At 37.1% G+C, this 25,506-nt stretch overlaps 1 protein-coding gene across 1 annotated transcript in view; it reads left to right on the forward strand.

Moving 5' to 3' along the window:
* Positions 1 to 5,344: 5,344 nt before the first annotated feature.
* Positions 5,345 to 25,506, forward strand: part of LOC134529672 (facilitated trehalose transporter Tret1-like) — a 341,884-nt gene continuing 321,722 nt past the window's right edge. Inside the window, exon 1 of the mRNA XM_063364007.1 lies at positions 5,345 to 5,681. Within this exon, the coding sequence (XP_063220077.1) occupies positions 5,640 to 5,681 (42 nt within the window). The 5' untranslated portion in view covers positions 5,345 to 5,639. The remainder of the gene's footprint in view (positions 5,682 to 25,506) is intronic.

The following is a 25,506-nucleotide window of genomic DNA, read 5'->3' on the forward strand; positions in this document are numbered from 1 at the left end:
AAGGATATGACTGGTTCTGTCTTTAGTAAACCGATTGGCGCAGATAAATATTTTAAAAATATTATTTGTAAAAATATTTTGTTTAATTTCTTTCACCTACATTTTATGATAAATTATTGTGATATTTAATTAAATTAAAATTTTTATCATCTGGGATCGAATAAAGGACAGAAATCGATCTAATCAATCATTAAATTAATGAGTGGATTTTTTCTATGATTTTTGGATATTTTCGTAATATCTAGCTTAATAATTACATATTTTCAAGATGGCAATTGTCATTGTAATAAATACTATTTCACTCATGAGTGTAAGAATTATACTATAATAGAGTATATAACAGCAGCACTCTCTAGCATATGATGTGTGTACTATCTACATGACTTTAGCACTCCTAGTAATGATTTTTGAAAACTAGATGATGGATCCAAGATGGCTGCCATAATATCATACTGGTTGATGATATACCTGCCTTGACATTAGTGGCGGGAGGTCAGTATGCCAGCTGCTATCACAGAGGGTGGATCGATCGCTATTTTTAATCGAATGACCTCGCCAGGGCATAGCGAGGAATCCATGATGTGTGTGGGTTTTTTGGATTTTCACTTCATAAAGCGTATTAAAATAGTTGCAACTCAGCGTGATAACTTCGCTGCTTACTTGCTGTAAGAATGTTGTGTAAATGTGTGGGAGAATTTTATTATTTTATACTATACCATATTGGCAACAGATGACTCTTAACCTTTAATTACATTTCAGGAACTGTGTATGCTAATCTTGAATTAAATACAAATAAGTATTCTGTTTATCTTTTATCTTTGTTTATTCAATTTAACATTGAAGTTTGTTTTATATCAAGTATTATTTAGCTATGCTTTATTTTTATTTCATTTTATGCAATGTTAATATAGGGAAATGTAAATGTTTAATGTGGTTAAGTGTAAGAAAATGAGTATCGCCTTAACATCGCCACCTATAAAATGATAGATAAATAAATAAAATAAAGTAATGATATCACAAAACATCACTAGCGCAGCGACATCTGTTTAACAAGTTGGATTTATTGAGTTTCCATAAATTATTTTCTTGTCTGTTTCCGTTTTAACGATTCTTTTAAATGGTGAAAGAGGTTAAAAAGATGTGGTAACTAAAATAACGTTGCAAAATAATTTAATACTTATGTATAAGGCAAATGATGTAAGGAAAGTGTCCCAAATACCGCCTATCATAACTATTCTTGTGTATCTCAGTCTCCTGGATTTCGAAATCAAGCTGGAAGCTACATGAATAACACTAGGAACTATCCTGATTTGGTTTGCAATCATTAAATCCCTCGGTATCTACACCATTTTAAATTAAATAGCAAAATTGCAAAAAGTGACAAAGATAATATTTCCAAAGATATGTTCCTATTATCCCCTACCCCTGTTCCTATTACCGCCCACCAGGCGAAATTAGTCACATATGTTTGAAACGAGTTGCTAATACAGTACACATGCCTTTTTCTAAACATTGCAAATGTTTCATGCGAATAAAGGAAAATTTAAAAAAAAACTAGGTTAAACACAAAAGCTTCAGATAATGTATTAACTAATTTAAAAAAGAAATATATGTAGGTAGAGGTATTTAGTAGGTCTACACTAAATGCCTACATGAACATCTAGTCCAAAAACACACACTCAGTCATTCAGACAATACGAACAAGTGTATTTTTTGCACTCGCCACTCGCTGCATCACAAAATTTGTGATTCCAGTTAAAACATGAAGAGCACATAACCCACTGCTGCCCACTGAAATCGTCTGAAAACCTCTCATTACAAAATGTGCAGATGGCATCCATAGAATCAGGGTCATTGATGTCCTCATCAAGGTCATCGTCGGTGTCCACTAGTAGAGGTTCATTTGAATCCTCACTGTCAGAGCTTGAGACTTTACGCTTTTTTCATTTCGAAGTGGACCTAACCTTCTTCTTGTTAGCGGCAAGATTCCTCTTTTTTTGCTGTAGGCCTATCACTAGTTGAAGGCTGATTAGAATTGTTTTGTCCTTTAGTAGGCCTAGTAGACCTCTTCCTCTTTGGTGCTGTACCGCTAGTTGAGGCCTGATTAAGCATCAATTTTTTTTCCCTTTAGCAGTAAAAAAGTTTTCCAACTTATTCTTATAAGGAGAGCTGGTCAACACATCACACTCTCTCTTCCCCCCCCCCCTCCTTTTCGTTTGCGAGATGGCGGTTGCACTTCTGGCACAGCCCTTATGTCCTTGGGTGAGATTGCCACAAAGCCAGATGGAGAATGTGGCTCAGATAGGGGTTCATCTTGACCAGTAATCTGAGATTGGCGGTCAATGATAGGTGGAAGAATAGTTGGCTCAACTCTGGTTGATGGCCTGTCCCCAAGTAGGCCTAGTTGTGGTGCGCATTCAGCATCGGAAATAGGTTCTGGACGGTTGGGCCTATTGTTCTCCTCAAGGAAATCTGCTTCAGTAAACACAGCATCATTAATAGGACAGATTCCAGTGGCACGAAAACCACTCACAGCATTACCCATTGTTGCAGCTCTGATGTAAGCTTTGCCCATGAGTTCAGCGACTTCATACTGTGTCACAATTCTGCCATCATTAGGCCTACTGGAGAGCCACTTCTCAATTTATTGATTGTAGAATGTTTGAATGGTTTCATGAATGCAACATATAATGGCTGCATACGATGTGTGCTGTGAGGTGGCAGGCAGACCATTATGATGTGAGTTTCTCGAGCAAAGTGTATCACTTCCAAGTTTCTTGTGTGGGTGTGGTGGCCATCCAAGATAAGGACAGCCGGGTCTTCTGCTGTAGGTTTGACAGAAGAAGCAGAATGTTTCATCCACTGACAGAATAAATCACACTGAATCCAGCCTGATGAGTGAAATCCTGGAATAGATTCTGGAGGAGCACCTTTCATTAGCTTCAAGTCGTGTTTCTGGCTGGGAAAAACTATCATGGGAGGCACATACTGCCCAGCAGCAGACATACAGGTGACAATGATATTTAGTTTTCCCCTCTCTGCAGACGACATTTTGTAGACTGCCGGTTTCCCTTTAGTGCAAATCACTTGTACATTTTTGCTTTGAACTGTTGTGATGTCAGTTTCATCAACATTAAACATTCTGGCAGGTTGAACTTAATTTTCTCAAGTTCTGCTTTAAGAATAGTGAAAAAAGCTTTCACATTGTCTTCAGTGAACCCTAAGATTCTGGCTCTAAACAAGGACTGTGGGATTCTTACTGTCAACTGGGAAGAGTGTCTTTTCAAAAAACAAGTTCAACCACTATCGATCTGCAGTGTTCGTTTTTTTAGAGAAGGGATGAGGAAGATTGTTTCTTAAGGCAAGTTGGAAGGCCATCAGCTTTATGTCATTTCGAGTCAAGCCATAATAATTATTTTCCATTTCCTTGCAGTACTCAACCAGTACTTTTTCTAAATCGGATGTCAGCACATGTTTCCTGCCAAGTTGTTGTTTACCCACTGCACATACTTGATTTTCACCTATTACACTTCTTTTAATGTAGTCTCGAATTGTTGTTCTCGGTACTCCAAACGTTTTAGATGCTCTATGTGTCCCCATTTCTTTGTTCTGAACAGCTTGACATGCAGCCTCAAGACTTGAAGTGCTCCATGTCTGTCGTTTCTTATCTTACCTTGACATCTTAGAGCCCTGGCCTACAAAAAATATAAACAAAGCATTTTAGAACAAACGAAACTGCAAATAAAAATAAAACAGGATTGACGAAAGTTAGAGGTGGATTGGTAGGTAGGCATATAAAAATTGTTGTTCCAAATATAGCCTATGTGCGATATAAGGATCGTATTGATAGGCGATATTAGGAACAGAGCTCAGTCAACACAAACACACACTTAATAAAGTTACAAACACCTATTTCTAAAAAATAATACCACCTTCGGAATCCTTATTTAATGAACTTTGAAGTGATATGAACAAAATTACCTATATTTCGTAAACACTTACCTGGATTGATTTAATACACAAAAAATTTTCGTCATATTCTCAAAGATATCAGACAGAATATTGCCGTTGCTAACACTTCTATGAAACTTTCCACTGGCAATCTGTGTGACGCAACTCAAGCATGTAAAGGTACATATATAAATTCATACAGGGCGATATTTGGGACACTTACCCTATCTGTAAGTTTTTAAAACCACGTAATTTTCATTTACGTAACGAGTATTCATTTTAATAAAATTTAAAAGATTTTTAAAAAATACTTAGTCAATCTCCAAAATCATATGTTTAAAATTTAAACTAATCCCGGTGATGCATTATTTTAATTTCAATTTGAGATTAAAATGAAGAAAAAAGTTGAACTAGCTTAGTCCCATAATAAAATTCGATAGTATGACATTATTAACAAAATGTTTGAGGTGATCTGTCTGACTTTATTTTATAAAGAAAATTGGAAGCCAAATTTCCTCTAATATTGGTCTTTCCCCTCCACCTTTATTGTCAAATTTATTTGGAGACGAAAATTTTACAGTGTGATATGGCCTTAAGTTCTTTAGTTTCCCATGTGAATAATTCTAACTGGTTGATTCCATCAAATATGCAACATATTTCAGAACTAGTCCTTCATAGAATACATTTGAATAACACTCAGATTTTTTTTATAAAACAGGTTGCGCTAGTGACATTTTCGATGTTGTCTAAACCCTCAGTCATTATTTTACCAACTTTATTGGAAGGTGTTGGTAGCGAAAGTTTTACACTATGTAACGGAAGGGGGGTTTAATTAACAGTGCTACCAAGCGCTTGTATTGGTTAACGTGTGGAACAAATAAAAATAGAACCTCGAGGTACATTTGAGTGTGACTTCTCTGTGCCTTACGATCTCTTCGCATATTTATGGCGTATTCCCAATCCCCCCTCTAAACTAAGAGTCAACCCATTAAATCATTAGCTATAAGAAATCATAGCATCGTTCCTTAAATAGTTGGGGTAAAAAAAATGGTCTAGGGATAACTGTGTAGTGTTTCCGAATAAAATTTGCACAAAAAATCACTTGAAATAATGTTTGAAAATAATTTATGATGCTAATTGAAGCTGTAATAAATATGTATCTATGTGTGCTGATGCAAAATATACAATATAAATGCGATATCTTTACATATTGTAAACGCGCAAAACATTTGTTTCTGTTTGAAGATTGGAGTATGTATTTAGGCGCGGACAGATGGCTCCCCTGCCGGCAGTACGCTCAGTGCGCAGTGCGTGCCGCGTGCAGGGATTGAATAACATCCCCTCTCAAATTTTCAACAAGTGTCTTTTAGGCTTAGTTATAAAAGAGAAATATATATCTGCTCCAGATTTTAGACTTCTGGTACATGCCTAAACATATGTCATATAGGTGACAATCGTTTAAGCCGACTAGCATTTGTCAGTTATCGTGTCCGAGCATTGTGGGTCGCGTATGCCATTTCGCGCTAAAAAACAAATTCGAGATTATTTTGTTGCATCAAAATCTTTGAAAGTTATTAAATAAAATTGGTGTTTTTTTAAATTTTTATATAGTTTCAAATACGTAACGAGTGCGCAGTTGTCTTGTTTACGAAAAAGAAAGTTTTACTTAAGGACTAACATCAGATCTAATGAAGTGGAAGGACCAGGTGCGAAGCCTATCAAGATGGGTGGTAAGTGGAAAAAATTCTTTAATTTATTTTTTTTATTTTACACTGCATGGTTATCCTTTATAGTGTGCATAGTTGGTAAATTGTTTTTATTTAGTTTGTAAAGTTTCCTGAAGAGAATACTTTTTTTTTGCGGCACGGTTGTAGTGTTGGCACACTGCTGGAATTGATTTGAAGGCTGCGCAATATTGCTTAATTTCGAAATAATCTTATAATCTTTGCTATTTTTTTTAATGTAGTGTAAATTAAATAGCTGTAAAAAATCTAAATGACTTCCTTGAATTTTTATCGGTATTCACTATTGGGCACCCCTCGAGTATCACCCGTCTAATTAGTAGTTAACCTGTTCTACCGGTAATATTAGTTTTAGACTAGTAGAAGTAGTAGTAGTGGTGGCGTTGGTAGCAATAATCGTAGATGAGTTACAAAAATAATAAGTTATTTTAAGAGCTTCAAAATTGGCGAGTTGGCAGACACCTAAATGTGCGGAAGTACATACCGTAAATTTTACTAAGAAACACTCGTTGTAATAGTGTTCATCTGTCACCTCTGAGACTAACTTAACGATAATTAAGAATAAGGTTACACATATAGAGAAATTAAATATGAAAAAATTGTAAAATTTACTTATTAACGATAATTAAGAATAAGGTTACACATATAGAGAAATTAAATATGAAAAAATTGTAAAATTTACTTATAAAGGCAGCCTAGATACTTGAGAACTAACACTACAACTAAATCTCGCACATAATTTTTAATACGATTTCTTCAAATGTTTTGTAAAATTTTCATGTGATAAATTTGTAATTAACTATAAACGGATTATATATATATATATATATATATATATATATATATATATATATATATATATATATATACACATATACACATTTAAGAGTTTAAAGGAATACATACAAATCAATATTTTCTTAGCGTTTTAGTAGGTAACATAAATGAATACAAAACTATTCTTATTGACAAATTAAAAAATTCATGTTTACGAACAATTTATTTTCCAAAGTGCGTTTATTATCAGATAGATTTACGAACGTGTCAATAATTTATTTTTATGTCAGAATTTAAATATTTACAATGAGCCTCTTGTCATTTGTTGGCGATTTGGTGTACTGAAGTTTTTTTAATGAAACTTTTATCGCAATAGCGTGTACTTAAAGATAGTCTCAAGTGTAACGAGATTGCACTTCATAAATATTTCGAAATATTTTGGTATCTTAAGTATGGTATCGCTGGGGTTAAACGTCAACGGAAAAATCCACCCACCACGTCACATGACTAGGATCTTTCGTGAATCGCTGCAGGAGAGAGAAAGAGAGAGAGAGAGAGAAAGCGAGAGGGAGAGGAAGAAAGAAGGATGGATTTGTCGGTACATAGCAATGTTTGCTTTCCCGTGTCCCGGAATGAACGTGTGTGCTGCAACAAGGTCATTCGTCGAACGCCACAATGCGCAGCCGGTCTTTTTTCGACAGTCACGCCACTTGAGGGGGTTAGGGGGAACTGCCTCTCCTCTTGACGTTTCCAACAAGATGATGAAACCTTAGCGGAACATGCATGCGATTCGGCGTTTCGTCGTTCTTGCTTATGTCTTGCATACGGCATAGAATACTACAGTGTCTTTTCTCAAAATAAGTTGCATTGGTCACAGTGTCAGTAGATTTAATTAATCATTTTATTTTAATCAGTTTGCAGTGCTTAATTGGGGAGATGTTTTTTTTTCTTTCGAATTTGGATAATGTTATAAAGGGTTAGGCAAAAAAATTAACTATTATTTAACAGTATTTGGGTATTTTCTATGAGTTTTGTTTAAAAGCAAAACGTGTTTAACTTTTCTCAAGCAGTCTGTGTAAACCAAGAAACGGTCCTCGACACTTAAGAAAAAAAAAACATATTTAATGTGTAAATAGCAGGAAATTGTCAAAATACCTAGGTATAATAACGATTGAATTGTTTTTATAAAATAATGTTATAATTCATTTCAGTTTCTTAGTTTTGGTTTTAACTTGTATTTTTGTAGTGAAAAAGTGTAAACCGGTTTTTTTTAAAGACAATCTTTTAAGTATGTAAATAACAGTACTCAATACTCAAAGGGTTTTAGTGGATGGCAGCGTACTTTCACCTCTATTATTTTGCTATAAAATAAGAGATGCCGCTTAAAGACTCCAGAGGTGCGTAGCCCATTAAAAGACTGCACACTGGTTCAGATCTCTCATAGTGGCGAATAGGTGTATGATGCGCAGACCAGAGTCGCCCTTATTTGTCCTGGCTTCTAGTACTCCAGAATAAGAAATACTTGCATCTTCAGCTGCGATTGGAAATATATTTTTTTCCATGCAAAACTGCCGTACCCATTGGCAAACTGCATAAATCTACGGAAAGAAACAACCAATACTGCAGTCGAGTCAGGAATGGTAGTCTGCATTTAAAATTTCAACGCTTTAACGTAGTCAAATAAGAATTTTTGCATGTTTTCATGCCTACTCTCTAAATTTTGCTAAAGTAATTAACTAGTACATTTATAAAATTTTACGATCACTGCCAAAACTCTCATAGTTGCAAACTGCATGAAAAAAAGCGTTCTTTGGGTGTTTGTAGGTGTGTATATATACATCTACGCACGCCATTATATATACATACATATAAGACTCGGTCTCACATGGCATGTTGGTTAGTTCATTTTAATATCATTGCTATTATTTAAAGGTTATTCCAGTAAATTCTTGTGAATGTATCATAATAGCTCTCTGGCATTTAATGTTTCGACATAAATATTGTAAACAGATATTTTTAAGAGTTATCTAAAGCTGTAAAAGTCACACAATCATTACATAGTAAATTTAATCATTTGGAGGACATTTTACATCTAACTAATAACGTTCAGTTAATATGTGCTGATGAAACATAAACAATGAGAAAACATAAAAAATAAAAGAGTTACTTAATCATGAATTTACATGTCCTTAAATATAACAATTAAATGAAATAACCAACATGACATGTTAGAATAAGCCTTAATTCATCGTAATAACAATGCATACGTGTAACTTAGCCGATTTTTTAAAAATATTTACATATAAATTTGTCCTGCGTGAACCTATATAATTAAAATACGCGAGAAATAAGTAGCTCAGGTGCAGTGTTAACAAACGCGGGAAATTGTATAGTTAATATGACGCGATAATCAGCGGGCAATTAAAAAAACTTTTTTTTCCTAAGTTTTCCTTTTGAGTTCTGATAGATAATGATTCAAGCATAAATTATTTTTATTTATTTGATGAGAGGTGAAATCATAGTCTCCGACTATTTCGTCAGTGGGCCTTTTGTGAAGAAGTGCTTCGTAACTAAGTGCAATGTACTAACAGTGCAATGTTACCAGGGAAGCCTACGATTCACTCATCCTTCACGTTGGCAAGCCTTCTTTTCACAGACGAGAGAGCCAAACACGACGTTCCTCAAGATCATGCTCGCTTTTTTTTCCCGTACCACAACAGGCGTATTTATTTGGGGGGGAAAAAAATTCGTGGGCATTTATTCTCCAAATGCGCGGGTTTAACTTATAAGATGTCATTTTTAAAATTAGCAAGAAGTAATTATAAATACTTTAAAACATTGTGGATGGTTGGTTATATTAGGTAAGTATAGCTACATTAAAAATACTGTAAAATAATTGTATGGTTGCTTAGCAAATAACTTTTTAATATTTAGCTATCCAGCGCTAGGAAACCGTTTACATGATTTCACAGTATTTTTAATGTACCTATCCTAACCAAATCAACCGTCCACAATGTTTTAAAGTATTTATAATGTAGCTAACCTAACCTATTTGACCATTAGTTATGAGTTGTATTATTTATTTACAATGAACAAAAAAAAAAAACCTAAGATGCACGATCGGGCGTTTGGCTCTCTCGTCTGTTGAAAGAAGGCTTGCCAACGTGAGTATTCGGGTATGTCCAGAAGGATGAGTGTATCGTAGGCTTACCCATGTTACCAGCCGCGAAGCAGCTCTGCCAAGCAGACTAGCGCTCCAGGCACGGCGACTTTATCTGCTCGGGGGAGCGAGGCGGCTGCAAGTACCGGTCTTTAGGGGCCCGCCTAGTCAGGGGTGTGTGAGTGTGACAAGTGCGACGCTCGCTGGTGCTTCTAGCGCGGTATCGCCTCTAAGCACAAGGCTCTGAACTGGCGCGCAGTCTTCTCGTCGTCCGTACGACAACTATGGAATTTGAGCGGTGTACCGTAACATTATATCGTAGAAATGAAGATAAAGGTGTAATGTAAGTCCTTCAAGTACTTTCAAGAATTTGTACCGGTTGTTTCATGCCTAAAGCTACTCCGAAAACACGCATTTTAGCCATGTTCACTCTTCTACGAATAAAGTTTAAGAACTTAATCCGGAAACAAAACTACTTTTCGGCCCTCAGAGTATTCTTAAATGCTTTTAGTAAACATACCCTTCTCAGATATCTTGAGTATCTTTGAAATCCATGACGCGTAAGTCCCGGAAATAAATTTTTATGTAGAATCTAATACGTTTTCCATACTTTCCTTTATTTACAAGTTCATCCCTAAAATTTAGTCTTCCGCAGAGAACGTATCTAATATTTTTTTTGTCTAAATGCTAAAAGGCTTTATATGTAGTTACAACTTATTTGATAACATTTACTTTGTGGCATACAAGGAAAAAATATTTTATGGTCCTTAAATGCCGTTAATACAAAGTGATGACAAAATAAAAGTGGATTGTTCTTGATTAAACCATATTAGCCGAAGCAATAAATTTAGTCCTGTCTAAAAGTTTATTACGCTGTGTTAAGTAACGTTTTTAAAGAAGTCACAACTTTGCTATTTCACAGCCTAGTGCGTTCACCTTGTTACAGTTTTACACTATTAAATAAAACCAACAAACGTTTCAAATTTCTATTTTCAAAAAATACGAAAATATGGCTAGAATATTTGTGGTTTCGGTAATGCACCTTGTCTGGTCTTCATTGTTTTTGAATCTCTCACTCCAGAAAACGAATCTCTCACTCCAGAAAAGAGTGCTTTATGAAAACGTTCTGCAAACATACTTGGGCCTATATTACCACAACGCCGAATACAGTTATAAATAAAATTCATGAAAACGAAACAAACTCGGCCTCTTTAAACAGTATTCTTAATGCTATATTTCACGTGAGTACCCGTAAAAAATATTTTCTTCAAGAAAATATAAAAAGCGTATTTGTATTACCGTACAGGTAAAATTAAGACTGGTGGCTTCTTCGGTGTATTTGATGTATCCGACGTTATAAAATGCATGATAACGAAACTGTGTTCTTTAAAGCCAGTTTATCGATATAAACCAAAACAAAATGTCCCGTAAAAATATAAAAAAAATATATTTTAATTGTTTTGAATATTTTTAAATGAAGACTTTTACGTTAACAAACATTTCACTAATGTTGCAAAAGAGCTATTCTTACATAATCATGCATATATCAGCAGAATACGTTCGATTTGGTATTTTTATACGTTGTATAAACCAATTTTAACACTCGGAGACGCAAAACCAGGCACCACCCTTAAATAAAGCTATATATTTCCCGCTTTGTAAACAGCATACCGCTGATAACTTCCTGATAACATGCTGTTAGTTGCCTGGTTATTATCTGCAGTTCGAAATACGATGCAGCTGTAAATATTCCTGTGTAGCCTATCACTGGTTGGCAGACAAATTGCGAGCAAAACTTCAGACGTTAAGGCTTGGTTTCACATGCCATATTGATTTTTTTTTTCATTTTCTTGTCATTACATTTCGTTGAGGGTTATTTCTCAAAATTTAACACAATACCGGTCTTGCATACGTTGTTTTGTCACCAATATTTCCAAGACATTTACTAAGTGTGATATAATTGGTGCAAGTGTAATTATTATCAATTGCGTGAATTTTTACACCCATTATATTATACTCAGTAAATACCCGTTTAAAACATCTGTGACAGAAAAAGAAATGCAGGAGAGGCAAAGTGTTAAATTTATAGAAATAGCCCTTAACTATTAAAAGTGACGAGAAAATGGGGGTAAAAAAAACCGGCATGTAAAACTCAGCCTAAAATTCCTTATTTAAGAAACGCTACTACAATTTCAAAGTTCCGTTTTCGGCGATTATGGCCACACGTTACTAAGATCATTTAAACGTTCATCTGCAGCGCGGCAGAAGTGAACAAAGCGTTTACTGAGGCTGTGATAAGCTAGTCTTTTACAATAGGTACTTCATTTAAAGTGGACCGCTTACCTAGGAGCTCATTCTAAATTTATCGTTATCGATTCCGACATACTGCTCGCTCGGCGATCGGAATAAATCAGTTTTACCGATAAGTGTTTGAAATGCTATTGTAAGTGTTTAATCGGTACGAGGGTTTGATCTCTCGGCCATGTTCAGGTCTAACGATTCCCCACCCCTTCTGTTCTGCCACCCCTCCCGGGCGGACTACTTTCAACACTACTGCCAAACGATAAATATACATTCCTATTGCGATTTAACAGCAGCCATATTAGATTATATTGTATTCTTCAGTATAATAGTGTCAATCGCCCTTTTACTTCACGTGTTATCCGCTAGAGTAAGTAAACTAGTTTCAATCACCGTATAGTCAACTATTATAGTGTCCGCCGTTTCTTCGGCCATTGTAGCCACCACACTGAAAATCTGTAAATGTATACAAAATATTTAAAAAAAAATGTTATTAAATATAGCTTATACTATTTAATTGATTACGTGCCTTCGTTTGATCCATAATCAGCTTAAAAAAGTAATTTATATAAAAAATAGTTTATTGAATTGTATGGAATTAAATGTAGACTTAACTAATGTACATTTACTTACTTCATAAAGATCAGCGTCCTGAGTTTAACCGTCGGTGAGATTACAGTAGAACCCCTCATATCCGACCTTCCCACAACCGACTCCTCCGGATATCCGACCTAGACTCCGTGGTTGGCGAGTCTGTTCAGACTTGAAAAAGTGACGCATCTACATGTTTTCGTGTCGCAAACTGTCAGTTTAGCCGTGATTGTTGGTGTAGAATGTGCTCGTACTATAATCATGTACTGTTCTATGTATTTAACGTCAATACTGTTTGTGTTTATTCACTACGCATAGCTTTATTTTGGGGTTATGTGTGTGACAATGGCAACTCAAAAACGTAAATGTGTTTGTTTTTCTCTGCAACAAAAACTTGACGTGTTACAAAGATTGGACCAAGGCGAGTCTGTTATTAAGCTAGCTTCTGAGTTGGGTGTAGAGGTGACTACAGTAAAATATTGGAAAAAGAACCGTAAAGATTTGGGAGCGTACTCAATGACAGTTGAGACAGATAACGCGTTAAAAAGTAGAATAATGTTGAAAAAACCAAAACTTGAACTTATGGATGAAGTGTTATGGGTTTGGTTTTGTCAGGAAAGGCGCAAGGGAACGCCTTTGTCAGGCCCCATCATAAAGGAAAAAGCCATAAAATTATACGAAAAGTTGGGAGGTGATCTAGGAAGGTTTTGCGCTAGTGAAGGGTGGCTTCATAAATGGAAGTTGCGTCATGGCATACGATATGTTATAATTGCGGGGGAAAAACTCTTGTACGAAAATTTGAGCAGTTGGTTACAGAACAGAATCTTGTACCTGAACAAGTCTAAAATGTAGACGAAACTAGCCTAAATTACAAAATGCTTCCAAAAACCACTCTTGCTGCTAAAAATTAACCTGTGTTAGGAACAAAGCTTGCTAAAGACAGACTCACAATTGCAACTTGTAGCAATGCCAACGTATGCCACAAAATGCCGTTGTTCATCATAGGAAAATCCAAGAAGCCAAGAGCATTAAAAATCTAAACATGGCAACAGTTCCAGTTTACTAACGGAATCAATCATCTGCTTGGATGGATGCTGCATTGTATAAGCAGTGTTTTTTTCGATAAATTTGTCCCTGCAGTAAAAAAACATTTAAAATCTAAAAACGTACCTACTCGTACTTTTTTGCTCTTAGATAACGCTCCCAGTCACCCCTCTGAATGTGAACTAAAGAAAGGAAACATCAAGGCTATATTTTTACTGTTCCATGTGACACTTTAAATACAACACATGGATCAGGGCGTCATTGAGTGGTTAAAGAGGAGATACAGAAGAAAATACGTCAGCTCTCTGTTGGACGAAACAGAAGAAGGATGTAACCTTTTTGAGGCAATGAAAAGTTTAAACATCAAATACGCTATCTACACCGTTGTTGCAGCTTGGGACGAAATTAATCAAACCACCCTTCAGAAGGCTTGGATGTCACCGATATTAGCTTTTCGCTTTCGTGGATCCTTCTTCGTATTGAGGTACACGGTTAGAAGCAGGTGGTTGTCCTTTTTATATATTTTTGGCTTAATTTTCATGGAAGAGTGCACTGTTAAATTGTATTCATAAGATTAGGCAATATATCCAACCACTTGTAATTGTCGATAGTTAGTTGTACGATGTTTCCACATCATGGCACGCATGATTCTGTTAAACCTTTCAAATACAGAATCTTTGACATAACTAAATGTAAAGTAGTGTTTGATGCTATACTTCATCAAAACCCTCAAGATCGAATCAGAATTATTTGTCAAAATCTGCAAGTTTGATGTCCGTCATTCCCTTGGTCACATCAGTCGCTTTTCACAAGTTTGGCCCAGGTGAACTTGCTGTGCGCATCGATAAATGTTAATGTGTTCTTGAAGCCTTCATTAATTCGGGCATGTAGTATCGTCTCAGCAAGGTCAGTCTGAAATAAATCATCAAGTCCACGCACTACAACTTTGCGACGAAGGTATTTTCGTCTCACAGGAGCGTGAAATTCCTTGATATCCTAGTTTGGCTAATAATGTGTAGTATATTTACCTCAATTGTTCAAGTATGGAGAAAATTTCTTCATTTCCCTCCTACGAATATTCTAGGTTCGGCCGCTTAACCATTGCGCCCCTTTCGTGATATTCCGGGAAACCATGAATGTTCGTTGCACGGAATGACCACACTGTTATATGAATTTAACTCAAATAAACGAAGAGTTCTTCGTAATTTCAAATAACTGAATCTTCGTAGAAGTTACGTTGTATTTTGACTCCCCCATTGTATTTTTCGTTCTAAACAAAGGTAAAAACACACGTGGACAAAAAAAAGAGTGTTCTTGATTTAGACTTAACCAGTTTTTAAATTTTTTGTTGATGTGCCAAGAATATTATTTTGGAATCATTTTCGATGTCTGTTTCCATAAATTTACGAAGATAACCGTAAATTAACGAAGATTCCTGGATAATTTCTACCCATCGTTCTTCGCAAATTGATGGTGAAAATTTTTACAGTGCAGCAGGAAGCTGCGCAAAACTTTTGACTCCAGGAAAGACGAGGAAACGTTCAAAAAGCATGTGATCGTTAAATGTGACGATCGCGCTGAAACTGCTGAGCGTGCTGGGTTCGTTCATTCTTTTCAACTTCGCGCGCGTGCTGAGATTATAACTGCTGACGGAGATTTGCCGGTAGTGCTTTAAACCCGCGGCTCGGACGATGGTGCGTGTCTGCCTCGGGACCATCTGCAGTGAATGTGCGGCAGCGCTCATGCGCGAGGAATAGCGTCCGTGACCGCAAGTAAAGATTTCTTAATACTCGAGTGCAGCATCTGAATCATAGGGTAAAGTGTAGTTGTTGCATCGTGGAAACAGGTTTAGGCTGTATTATATTTATGTGACTGTATTTCACGACGTTAATACTAATTTAAAGTCATCGATCATTATCGTGCGGGGTGAAGCATCATTTCGGCAAGGTTTTGGGCGTTGCATTATGACGATGTTGAGGTCGCAGCATGTCAACTCTTAAGGTGAGGTCTCACACCAAGTTGATTTTTATTTTTATTTTATCGTCAATATTGTTATTTAAGGGCTATTTTTGTAAATTTATCACTATGCCTTTCTTGCATTTGTGGTATTGTCACAAATTTTTTTTCCACTGATATTTACTACGTGTGATATAATATTGCTGTGAAAAGTCGCGCAAGCGATAACAAGTACAAACCCTTGTGTGACATATACACCCATTTTATAACACGTAGTAAATATGTGTTGGAAATATTTTTTCTGAAAGAACATCAATGCGAGAGAGATACAGTGGTAAATATACAGAAATAGCCTTTAACTTTTAGGAATGACGAGAAAATGAAAAAACACCAATGTGGTATGAGAGACTGCACCTTAAAAACCTGCGGGGTGAGTTTGAAATATCGGCACAGATAAGCCTGCGTGCATGAAAAAGTGCGGCCAAGGCTGATTGTTGCGGACAGCCAGGTGGTTAGAGGCACAGACGAGGCATGTTGGGGAAGCATTCGGCAGTGGACGACAGCGAGAGACCTCCCAGCACGGTCTGCAGTGGTTTCGGGGGGCGCACCAGGACTCGAACCCGTGTCCTTCGGAGCGCGAGGCAGCGAGCCAGCTCGCCCCACGGCGACCATATCGTCTCGTTACGCATCGGTGGCGTGTTTCTAAGGTACGTCAGCGATAATATGTGTTGTTTCTAAAATATCAATAAAATAGTATTGCCAAAATTTAAAAAGTCTAATCACGCAAGATTATTATAATTCATTCAAAGGTCTTTTAATTTTTCTATGGGTGCACAGTAAAATATTTAGATTAATTTCACAACAATTTCACTCAAGTTAAAACATATCTATATTCACTATACGCATTAAACAGCGAAACCACCAAGGCCTGTTCGTAGGCTGTAGCCCTGTGAGAAGAAAGAGTCTTACGGATAGCTCTCTAGTTTATGGACACCTCTTCTGTCTAAAGTAGGCCAAGTAGATGAACGGAAGTAAACCAAAATGAGTTAGCGATGGCACCGTGTCTGGACTTACGGTTCGTCTTTCCTTCGCATGTCGGTATTTAGACATACACGCGGTACCTTTCGAATGTCTGATGATTGAGTAGTGGGGAAGGTATACTTTCTTACCGAACAGAAAGCATGCGGGAAATAGACTGTGCTCAAGCCTGAAGGGATTGGGTTTGCCAGAGCAGCTGTTGGGGCCACCGTGGCCTCCCTAAGACCACTTCTCTTCTGGATGCTGTAACCTGCGTGGACACCGGAGAAAACACTCACTGGTCTTGAAGGATATGCACATGCAGTTAGAATTTTACTGAATGCCAAGTAATTTCTACAGCTAACTTTTTTTTTTTCGTGGATTCATTTAACTACAGGATGGACTCAAATTGCACATGCACAATTAAGCCTTTTGATAATGCCCATTTGTCTATAACATGCTTACATCCTTGAGCAGGTTACAAATTTTTGGGTAACCACTTCTTTCCTTATTTATAACTATCTCTGGGTGGTAAAAAGCATGCCAAGAACATTGAAAGCAAATCTTCAACGCAAAACTCATGTATATGTGCTTAAAGTCTACTTTTCTACCCAATGAATAAGAAAAAAAAATCGTGGATGTAGTAATATAATTTAATCTTCTATATTAATCCCCCGCCCTTTTAAAAAAAAGTCATAAGAAGTGTTCATTAACAATCCCGGCTTATTTTGCATTAGGCGATGAAATGAAATTAATATAAAATGTTATTTTATTAAAAATGAATTGAATTAATTTATATCACACAAAAAAATATTCATTATATACTTCTACGAGTTTATGAAAGCATCAAGCTGCTGAAAGTTATTTAGAGCTGAAACAACACACGCTTACCAATGAGAAACATAAATAAGGGAATGACCGACGAATTATGAAATCTGCGGTGGGTAGTTAGGTAAACAAAAAAAATTAACAGAACGCGTTAACGGGGGCAATAGTTTGTGATGATGGATCACAGAAGATAACTAATATGAATTTTTTTAAGGCGTTCAGGCTGTGAAATTCAGTAAAAGATTAAAAAAAAATCACATGTGGAAAAATGAAAATATTGCCGAGTAGGAGAGCACGGAGTGTCCGCTGAACCTGTCCGATGACCCATACTTAATACGACAATTATTGTTTAAGGCTTATTTGGCTTGGTAAATAAAAAACTGATTTTTATAAAATCTCGTCCTCATCCTTTTCCAAGCGAAACAGATTTGCTGGGTCAACATTTACCAAACATCGGATAAACTCTGAGAAATTAACAAACCAAGCTGCCCGTACTTTTAAGTTTTAAAATTAATCAGTCACTGTGTACGGTTGTTTTACTTTGAGACCTTTTGGTCTTGGGAATGAACAAGGTGTTTGACTGTGTAAAATAAATGTTAGGTGGCATTCCCTTTTCTCTAGCTTGCTGCACGTTGTAACTTAACCTGTACATAATTAGATTGTGATACTTTAGGAATAATGTTTATTTAAGCAAAAAAAAAAAGTGTATGCTTATGGGGAAACAAATACCTAGGACGAGACATTTGTTTGGTGAAACTAAGCTACATCAGCTACAAATTGATTTTTGGACACTTTATAAAATCTACACGTGAATCGTTGAAAGCCTTTTGTTGGTATAGCAAAATTTTCCTTACAACAAATATTTGTTTGGACGAACTATTTGAATTTGTTTTGTGATATATGGGCAAAAATGAGGGCACTAGCAAACTACCAGTTTCCTTGAAAACAGGTTTGGGACAATGTAGGATTTTTCTTGCATTTTTGCCAGACAACCTTCAAGAGTCCATCCTATCTCAACACATCAGAAACAGGAGTTTAGTTCTTTCTAAAGTCAAGCAAGTATGCTCATTGTTGAAATGATGTAATCTAAGACGACGTAGTTGCGTGACAAGCATTGTTTCCTGGAATGTTAGCGTTCTCGGATGCTCCGAATACTTAACGATTGAGTCAGGCGTGTTTTTTGACTCGGCTGCAGATAGCGCTGGAAAATTGAGGAGGTACAACGGGAGACTTGAAAACCTATTCTTTAACACGCGATAGTCAGGAGTGTTTTTTGACTCAGCTTCAGATAACACTGGAAAATTGAGGAGGTACAACGGGAGACTTGAAAACATATTCTTTAACACGTGATAAGGATGACTCCCTTTGCAATAAAAACATTCCACCTCAACTACGTGTGACAGTTCACGAACACACATTCCGTCGAGGAAAACGAACCCTTTCTCTCATTGCAGTCGTCTGATATCTCTGATATCTGGCAGTTGCTCGCTGTTCAGTTTCGTATAACTTTCGGCTTAACTGACGTAATGTCAACTCTAGACAATGAGCAGAGTTTACAAAGTGGAAGTTATCAACCATCAGTTCCACCAATCGAGTAGTCTGTAAAAGGAACATTCAGACCCTTACTTTATAACTGTTCCGAGAGTTACAAAAATAATTATACGGCACCAAAAACCAATCAGATAACTGTCCCTATATTAACATTATATTTGGGTTGGGTACCAAAATTCGGATCATACAACTATATTGTTTTCTCAGTTTTCCAGTTAGCTTTACCACTTATTAAGAAAAGACTAACACATTACCTAGTTATTACGCAAATGCATCAGAGAAATTAGCATGAGTATGCTTCTTGTGTATTTTTACGAACGCAGACAGGACTACGACGCATGCCAGGTTCGGAACTGGCTGGCGGCCCCGCACGGCCACTGACGTCACGCACCATCCATTTACAGGCATGCCACGCGTGCCTGGCCGGATTACAAGGGTCCTCACTACCCCCTCCCCCTTCATTCCCCACGCATTATCCCGCCACGGGCTATTATCACCGTTAGCGGCCTGGGAATTCCGAGTCTACAGAGGCCGCCACGTGGCGTGGCGTGAATAAGCGTCGCTATTCTTGATGTTTCGGGCGTCGGGTCGGCCCGGGATGACGAGACTCGTCACAGCCGCTCTCGTCGGTTCGATAAGGGCGCCACAGATAATTAAGCAGCGACGCCGACCTCCGCGTGAGGCCACGAGAGTTCCGCGACAGTTCCGAGCGAATTCCGAGAGTTCGGAGAGTTCCGCGAGTGAAGGGAAGTGCGACATCGGCGAAGAGGATGAGAGACCCCTTCGAGAGTGGCGCGACGCGGAGCGACGGGATCGAGAGAGTGCGGCTGAGTGGCGCGAGACTGTGTGTGTGTGGACAGGCGCGAGGTAAGGGGATAACCACTGTTGAGCCTAGCTCCAGTGAAGATTGCGAACAGTAGAACTTGACAGACTGAGTGACTTGCGAATAAACATTATTAAGTGCAACTGATTGGTGATCAGCCATTTTTAAAGTTCAATTGTTTATTAGTAATGTAAATATTAGTAATGAATAAAACTGTGTTTAAACTTAATTGGTATATCCCTTACGGACCCCGTTCCCCTACATTAAATCGTAAGATTTTTATTATGACGAAATAGAATGGGATTCATTGAACAATTCTGTAACTTCCCCAGAAAATCGGAAAGCCTTGACTTCTCGAAAATAATTGTTGACCATGCGCTTTCATCGCCAATAGCGCTACCACAGTTGCACGAGTGAAAGTTCGGACATGTGGTCGCGCACCAGCCGAGGACTGGAACCAACACCAGACAACTCTACGCTACCAACACAGGATATCTTGCGGCATCGCGTTACACTACAATCAAGTTACTGTTAGTTAATGGTTAAATGATGTCTTTTATTATCTTGCTACAAAAATTTTTCAATTCTATTAGGAAATTGAAAACACTGGAGGATAATTTTCACTATTAATATGTATAGCGAAAGATTAAAAAAATTCTCATTATAATGTTATTGTAAAATGAAAACAAATAAAACTTTAATACCGCATACATATTTTGACAACAAAGACAGTCTTGCCGTACACAAATTTTGTCGTGGCCCTGCATTGGTTTTTAGTGTATTTGCTGAAATTATTTGTATTGTGGAAAACAGTTTTAAGCGACTGTGTTTCCTGTAAAGGGGCTGTGTTCAACGACGGAAGTCCTGCTAAATGCTCATTAACCGTCATCAGGCGTGGCGAAGCACCATTTCGTCAGCGTCGTCTGGGCGTTGCATTCCGGCGATGGCGAGGTAAGAAGTGACTTCCCTACGTCACAAAATGGTGGCTGGAACCATCCCCGAGCTTTCTCCCGCGATGTGGCGGTTGCGGGAAGGGCTAGGGTGTGTTGTTGGGGGGGGGGGGAAAGAGGAGGGGGTGAAGAGGATTGGAGAGAGGGGGGGAAGTGGGAACGGCGAAGGAAGGCTGGAAACTGCTGGAAAGCCGTCAAGGGAGGGGGGAGCGCGTGTGACGGGCCGCACGTAGCACTGCGCCGCCGCACACGTAGCGCCCCGCGCGGGTGACGTCATCGGGCGCCCCGTGACTCCACACAGGAGGCTGGACTCGACCTACGCTGTTACCGTCGTAAATTAACGATTGCACCTGTACCAACATCAGCGTTACAATCACATTCGTAGCTGATGTGTAATTTTGTTTTAAAGACGTGACTTGTAATCAAACTGTTGCGTAACGGCACCTTTTGTAAGGAGGCCGTTCTTCATTGTCTGACATAACCCGGGGGATATGTTAGGAGTTGGAATTTGGTTGGTGAGGGGTTCGGGATGGGATTGGGCTGTGAGTTCGCGATTCTCGCACTTGACGTTTAAGTAAAGCCCGTTAATTATTTTAACGCTGTTCTGCCCTGTACATGGACGGGTCGCTGGGTGCTGCTACTCTAGCAGAGACTCGAACAGAGAACCTCGGCAGCGAGTACCCGCCACCCGGCGCATGACTATTTAAGGCTCGTGGCCTTCTGAACTCTACTACCGCTAGTATCTTAGCGACAAAAACATTATCTCTCCGTAACTACTAATCTTCGCAGACTTATTGCTAAATAAATCCTTTAATCTTAAGTTCTCTTACACAGTAATATTATTTTATAAAGCTGATAAATTTTACCCGTTCAACGTGTTACTGCAGAGATAACAATGATAGACAGGGTCTACGATTAGTCTGGTCAAAATAGACATTTCAAATAATAAAATTTCCGACAGAGCTGAATTTTGGTAGAGACCTTGGGTACACCAGTATAAATAAATTGCCTTAAGTCCCCATAGATCCCATGTGTGCTAAAAAAAGTTATTCAAGGTCAAAGGTCAAAATGTTAAGTTTTTTTGGATTTTTCTCAAAAACTGTAAGTTTTATCAAAAATATAGCCCAGATAAAAATTGTAGACTACAAAATTATCTACAAAAATGTTCCTAATACTTTTTTTCTAAGAATCACTATTCCTAAGATATCGCCATTCTAAAAGTTGAAAGAGTTAGATACTACATACACTATATGCACAAATTTCCACTCCACCTGTGAGGTAGTGTACTTGGCGCGTTTTTTTTTTTAACGGGGTTTCCGTGGTAGGCCTACTCCACGATCTGTTACGGCGGAGTTTTATGGGAAAATACTGTATTTACTGCATGATGATTACGGCCTTGGCAATTAGTGCACGCTGGTGAACACAACAACATTTTTTTAAATTGCAAAAAATAGTGTTAAGGAGTTTTTCCGGAGCAGGTGGGAGTATAATTTGAATCGGTTCCAAAGTATTATCTGTTAATTTCCAACCCCAGTCTATGGGGTTCAGATGATTGCCTAACCATGCCTTGACTTGATAATATAATCGATACAAGTGTTGATGAGCAGAATCCGATGTTGGAGGAAGACAAGATAGTTGTACTTGTTTCTTGTTCCGTGTAATTTTTTACAAAAGTTAAATATATATACTTGTTCATACAATTAATATTTTGGAGCTCCATAAACAGCAAGGAGAAAGCGAATTCCTTTTGTGATTATCGTTTGAGGAGGAGAGTCAATTTCTTCAAATAAATTAGCGAACTCAATTAAATTCTTTTCCTCAAATAATTTCATTACTGATGTTTTACCTCTTCTTAACATTTCTGATGTAGTATCGCAACCGATTATCGCATGTAAAAATAAAACATGGTTTTGGATAAGCAGATAAACGTTTTGAAGAATATATTTCTGTTCACTGTTGAACCTTTCCAGGTTTTAAAAAGTAAATAATTTTATCAATTGGAGTACGTGCAGTAAGAAGTATTAACAAATCAACATCTTCACCAACCACAACAGTTGTATTTGTTGCATTGAATTGACCAATTGTTTCAATTATGAGGACATCAGCGTCATTTTGAGCTTGTTTAACTGCATTATTTTCAGTGGTCAGCTTGTCACTCAACATGGAAACGAAACGAGATTTATTATGAATGTTAGCAAGAAACTGTTGTTGGTTTGGCGGAACTGTCATAAATTGATCAAAGATAATGTCGGAACATGAAGATGTTTTCGTAGTCTGACGACGTTGTTCTGCAGCTTTAATGTTTGTTGTCGAGTCACTATAGCCATCAAATACAACCATCACTCAATGACCATAGTGTCTACGTAGATACTGAACGTATTGTGCGAAAATGACGTTGAAAGTTTCTTCTCGATCCCACACAACGTGATGTAACAGATATCCTCCATCGATAATGTAAGTAGCGTTTGTAGTATCAGCTTCAGCATTGACTGATTGAAAGCAATCGTAAATGGCTGACTTTGGTGTTTTGCACATTACAAGTGCATCGAAGAGTGATAACGGGTAAGGGGCTAATTCATACTCGAAAATTTTTCCAATTTCATCTTCGAACGTCTAAGTGCGTTGAAATAATAATACAGGGTATATAGGTACCTCGTACCACGTGGACAATAGAGTAAGCAGTTGTTGCTCAAGGCCATGCGGGTAGAAAGGACTGGCTAAGGGACAGTTTATATTGAGTGTATATTCTCAGAATTGTATATTTTATACATATAAGAGACTCAAATAGGCATTTTTACTTATATTAAGTGCCTAACTACGTATTTACGTGGCATTTGTGTGCATATCATGTAGAATCTAACTCCTTCAACTTTTATAATGGCGATATCTTAGGAATAGTGATTTTTAGAAAAAAAGTAATAGGAACATTTTTGTAGATAATTTTGTAATCTACAATTTGTATCTGGGCTATGTTTTTGATAAAACTTACCGTTTTTGAGTAAAATCCAAAAAACAGAAAATTTTGACCTTTGACCTTGAATAACTTTTTTAGCACAAATGGGATCTATGGAGACTTTTGGTACTTTATTTCTACTGGTGTACCCAAGGTCTCTACCAAAATTCAGCTCTGTCGGAATTTTTGTTATTTGATCACTATTTTTATTTCTATTTTTACCGGACTAGATACTATTATCGTAAACTATTCCATTTGTACCAAAATAATAGTTACACTCACATTCATAGCTAATGTATAATTTTGTTTAATGATATGACTTGTGATCAAACTGTAATGTTGTTGTCTAAATCTGATCGATTTGGACCTTGCAACGTTTTAGTGCAGAGGAAAAAATTTCACAAATGTTTTAAATAAGGTGCAAACAACGAATTTTACGTCATCAGGTGAAGTCCGTGTTAAATTTAAATCACGTTCGTCAAATATCGTTGAGTATTGCGCCTGTCTGCATGATGTATTTAGAAATACAACTTGGTTCCATAACGATTAAATAATGTGAAGCTCTTCAGATGCGAAGTTATCGGGAGACCTCGTTAGACGTGTATGTTCAAATACCAAAATGCATGTTGATTTTTAAGTTCACATGCGCGTGTTAATGTAACAGTCGATTCGTTAAAGATACGTGTGAATCAAAAATTAAACATATTACATATTTGCAGTATTGATATCCACCACTTCAAAAAAAGCCAATTTGCGTGTACTGTATTAGATAGGCATTTATGTATCTACATCATTATCTTAGGAACCAAAAGAGGGTTATCGTGTAGCTAATTGGTTACCTTACAGCATTATTTTCAATACCATGTACGAACGTATCTCGTGGTATCTAATAAAACCTCGTGAATTTTTTATTTTTTTCCACGAACATCAAGACGCTGACTATAGTTTACACAATATTTCGATTCTGAGCCCAGAAATTCTGTATCCTAACCTGTAGATCCTGGCATCGTGTGGGACATCGAATATCTGCTCAAGGCTCGTGTAAGGAAAGCCTAGCACATTGAATCGTTTCACCGATGGTTAAGGAACTCCTAGCAGTCTTAAGCAATGCTTGAATTCAGCCGAATTCAAGCCCCTAAGTTCTTAAATACTAACCGATCCCAAGCAGGTATAATAACACATATGTTGTGGAGGGACAGAAGTAACTTGCCAAAGAAGTAAGCATAATTTTTGATATTAGTGTTTTGTTTGGCTGAAGCTGTGGAACAGCTGCCACGACCACGAATGTTTCAACACATGCCTGATTATTGTGAAGAACTAGATGAAAGTGTTTTCTTTGTGAGACTTCGCACAAAGAAAAGTGTCCTTGGGATTATGCTACACATAGAATATTATTTGGAATCCCCTGCCCGCAGATTCCAACATTTTTTTAGTTGTAATTTATTTTTAAATTTTAGGATCTGGTAGAAAACCACTAAATAAAACTCTTTTCGAACATAAGCTCATTTTGAGGTTAGTTTTGTTTAGTGAATATATTCTGATGCCGAACAGTTATGTTAAAATCTTCCTGAGATTTTGATAAAGTAAAATAAGCATTAAACAGTTCAATACAAAACTTCAATTAGCCTACGTTTTATGTACTAGGCGAATATTACAATAAATGAAATATATTTTACAACAATTACTGCCAATGTGACTTGCTGAGCATGGTTAAAGTACTAATTATTCTCTATTCAACTTTTAATTTCGTGTGGTTGGTATTTTTCCTATTGTTTTATTATATATGCTTTTGAAATTATTTATAATGTTTTTGTATCCTGCTACTACTAATTTATTTTGTTTATGAAACTTTAATATATGTG

Source organism: Bacillus rossius, chromosome 2, assembly GCF_032445375.1.
Source record: "Bacillus rossius redtenbacheri isolate Brsri chromosome 2, Brsri_v3, whole genome shotgun sequence".
In the NCBI taxonomy this organism is placed as follows: domain Eukaryota; kingdom Metazoa; phylum Arthropoda; class Insecta; order Phasmatodea; family Bacillidae; genus Bacillus; species Bacillus rossius.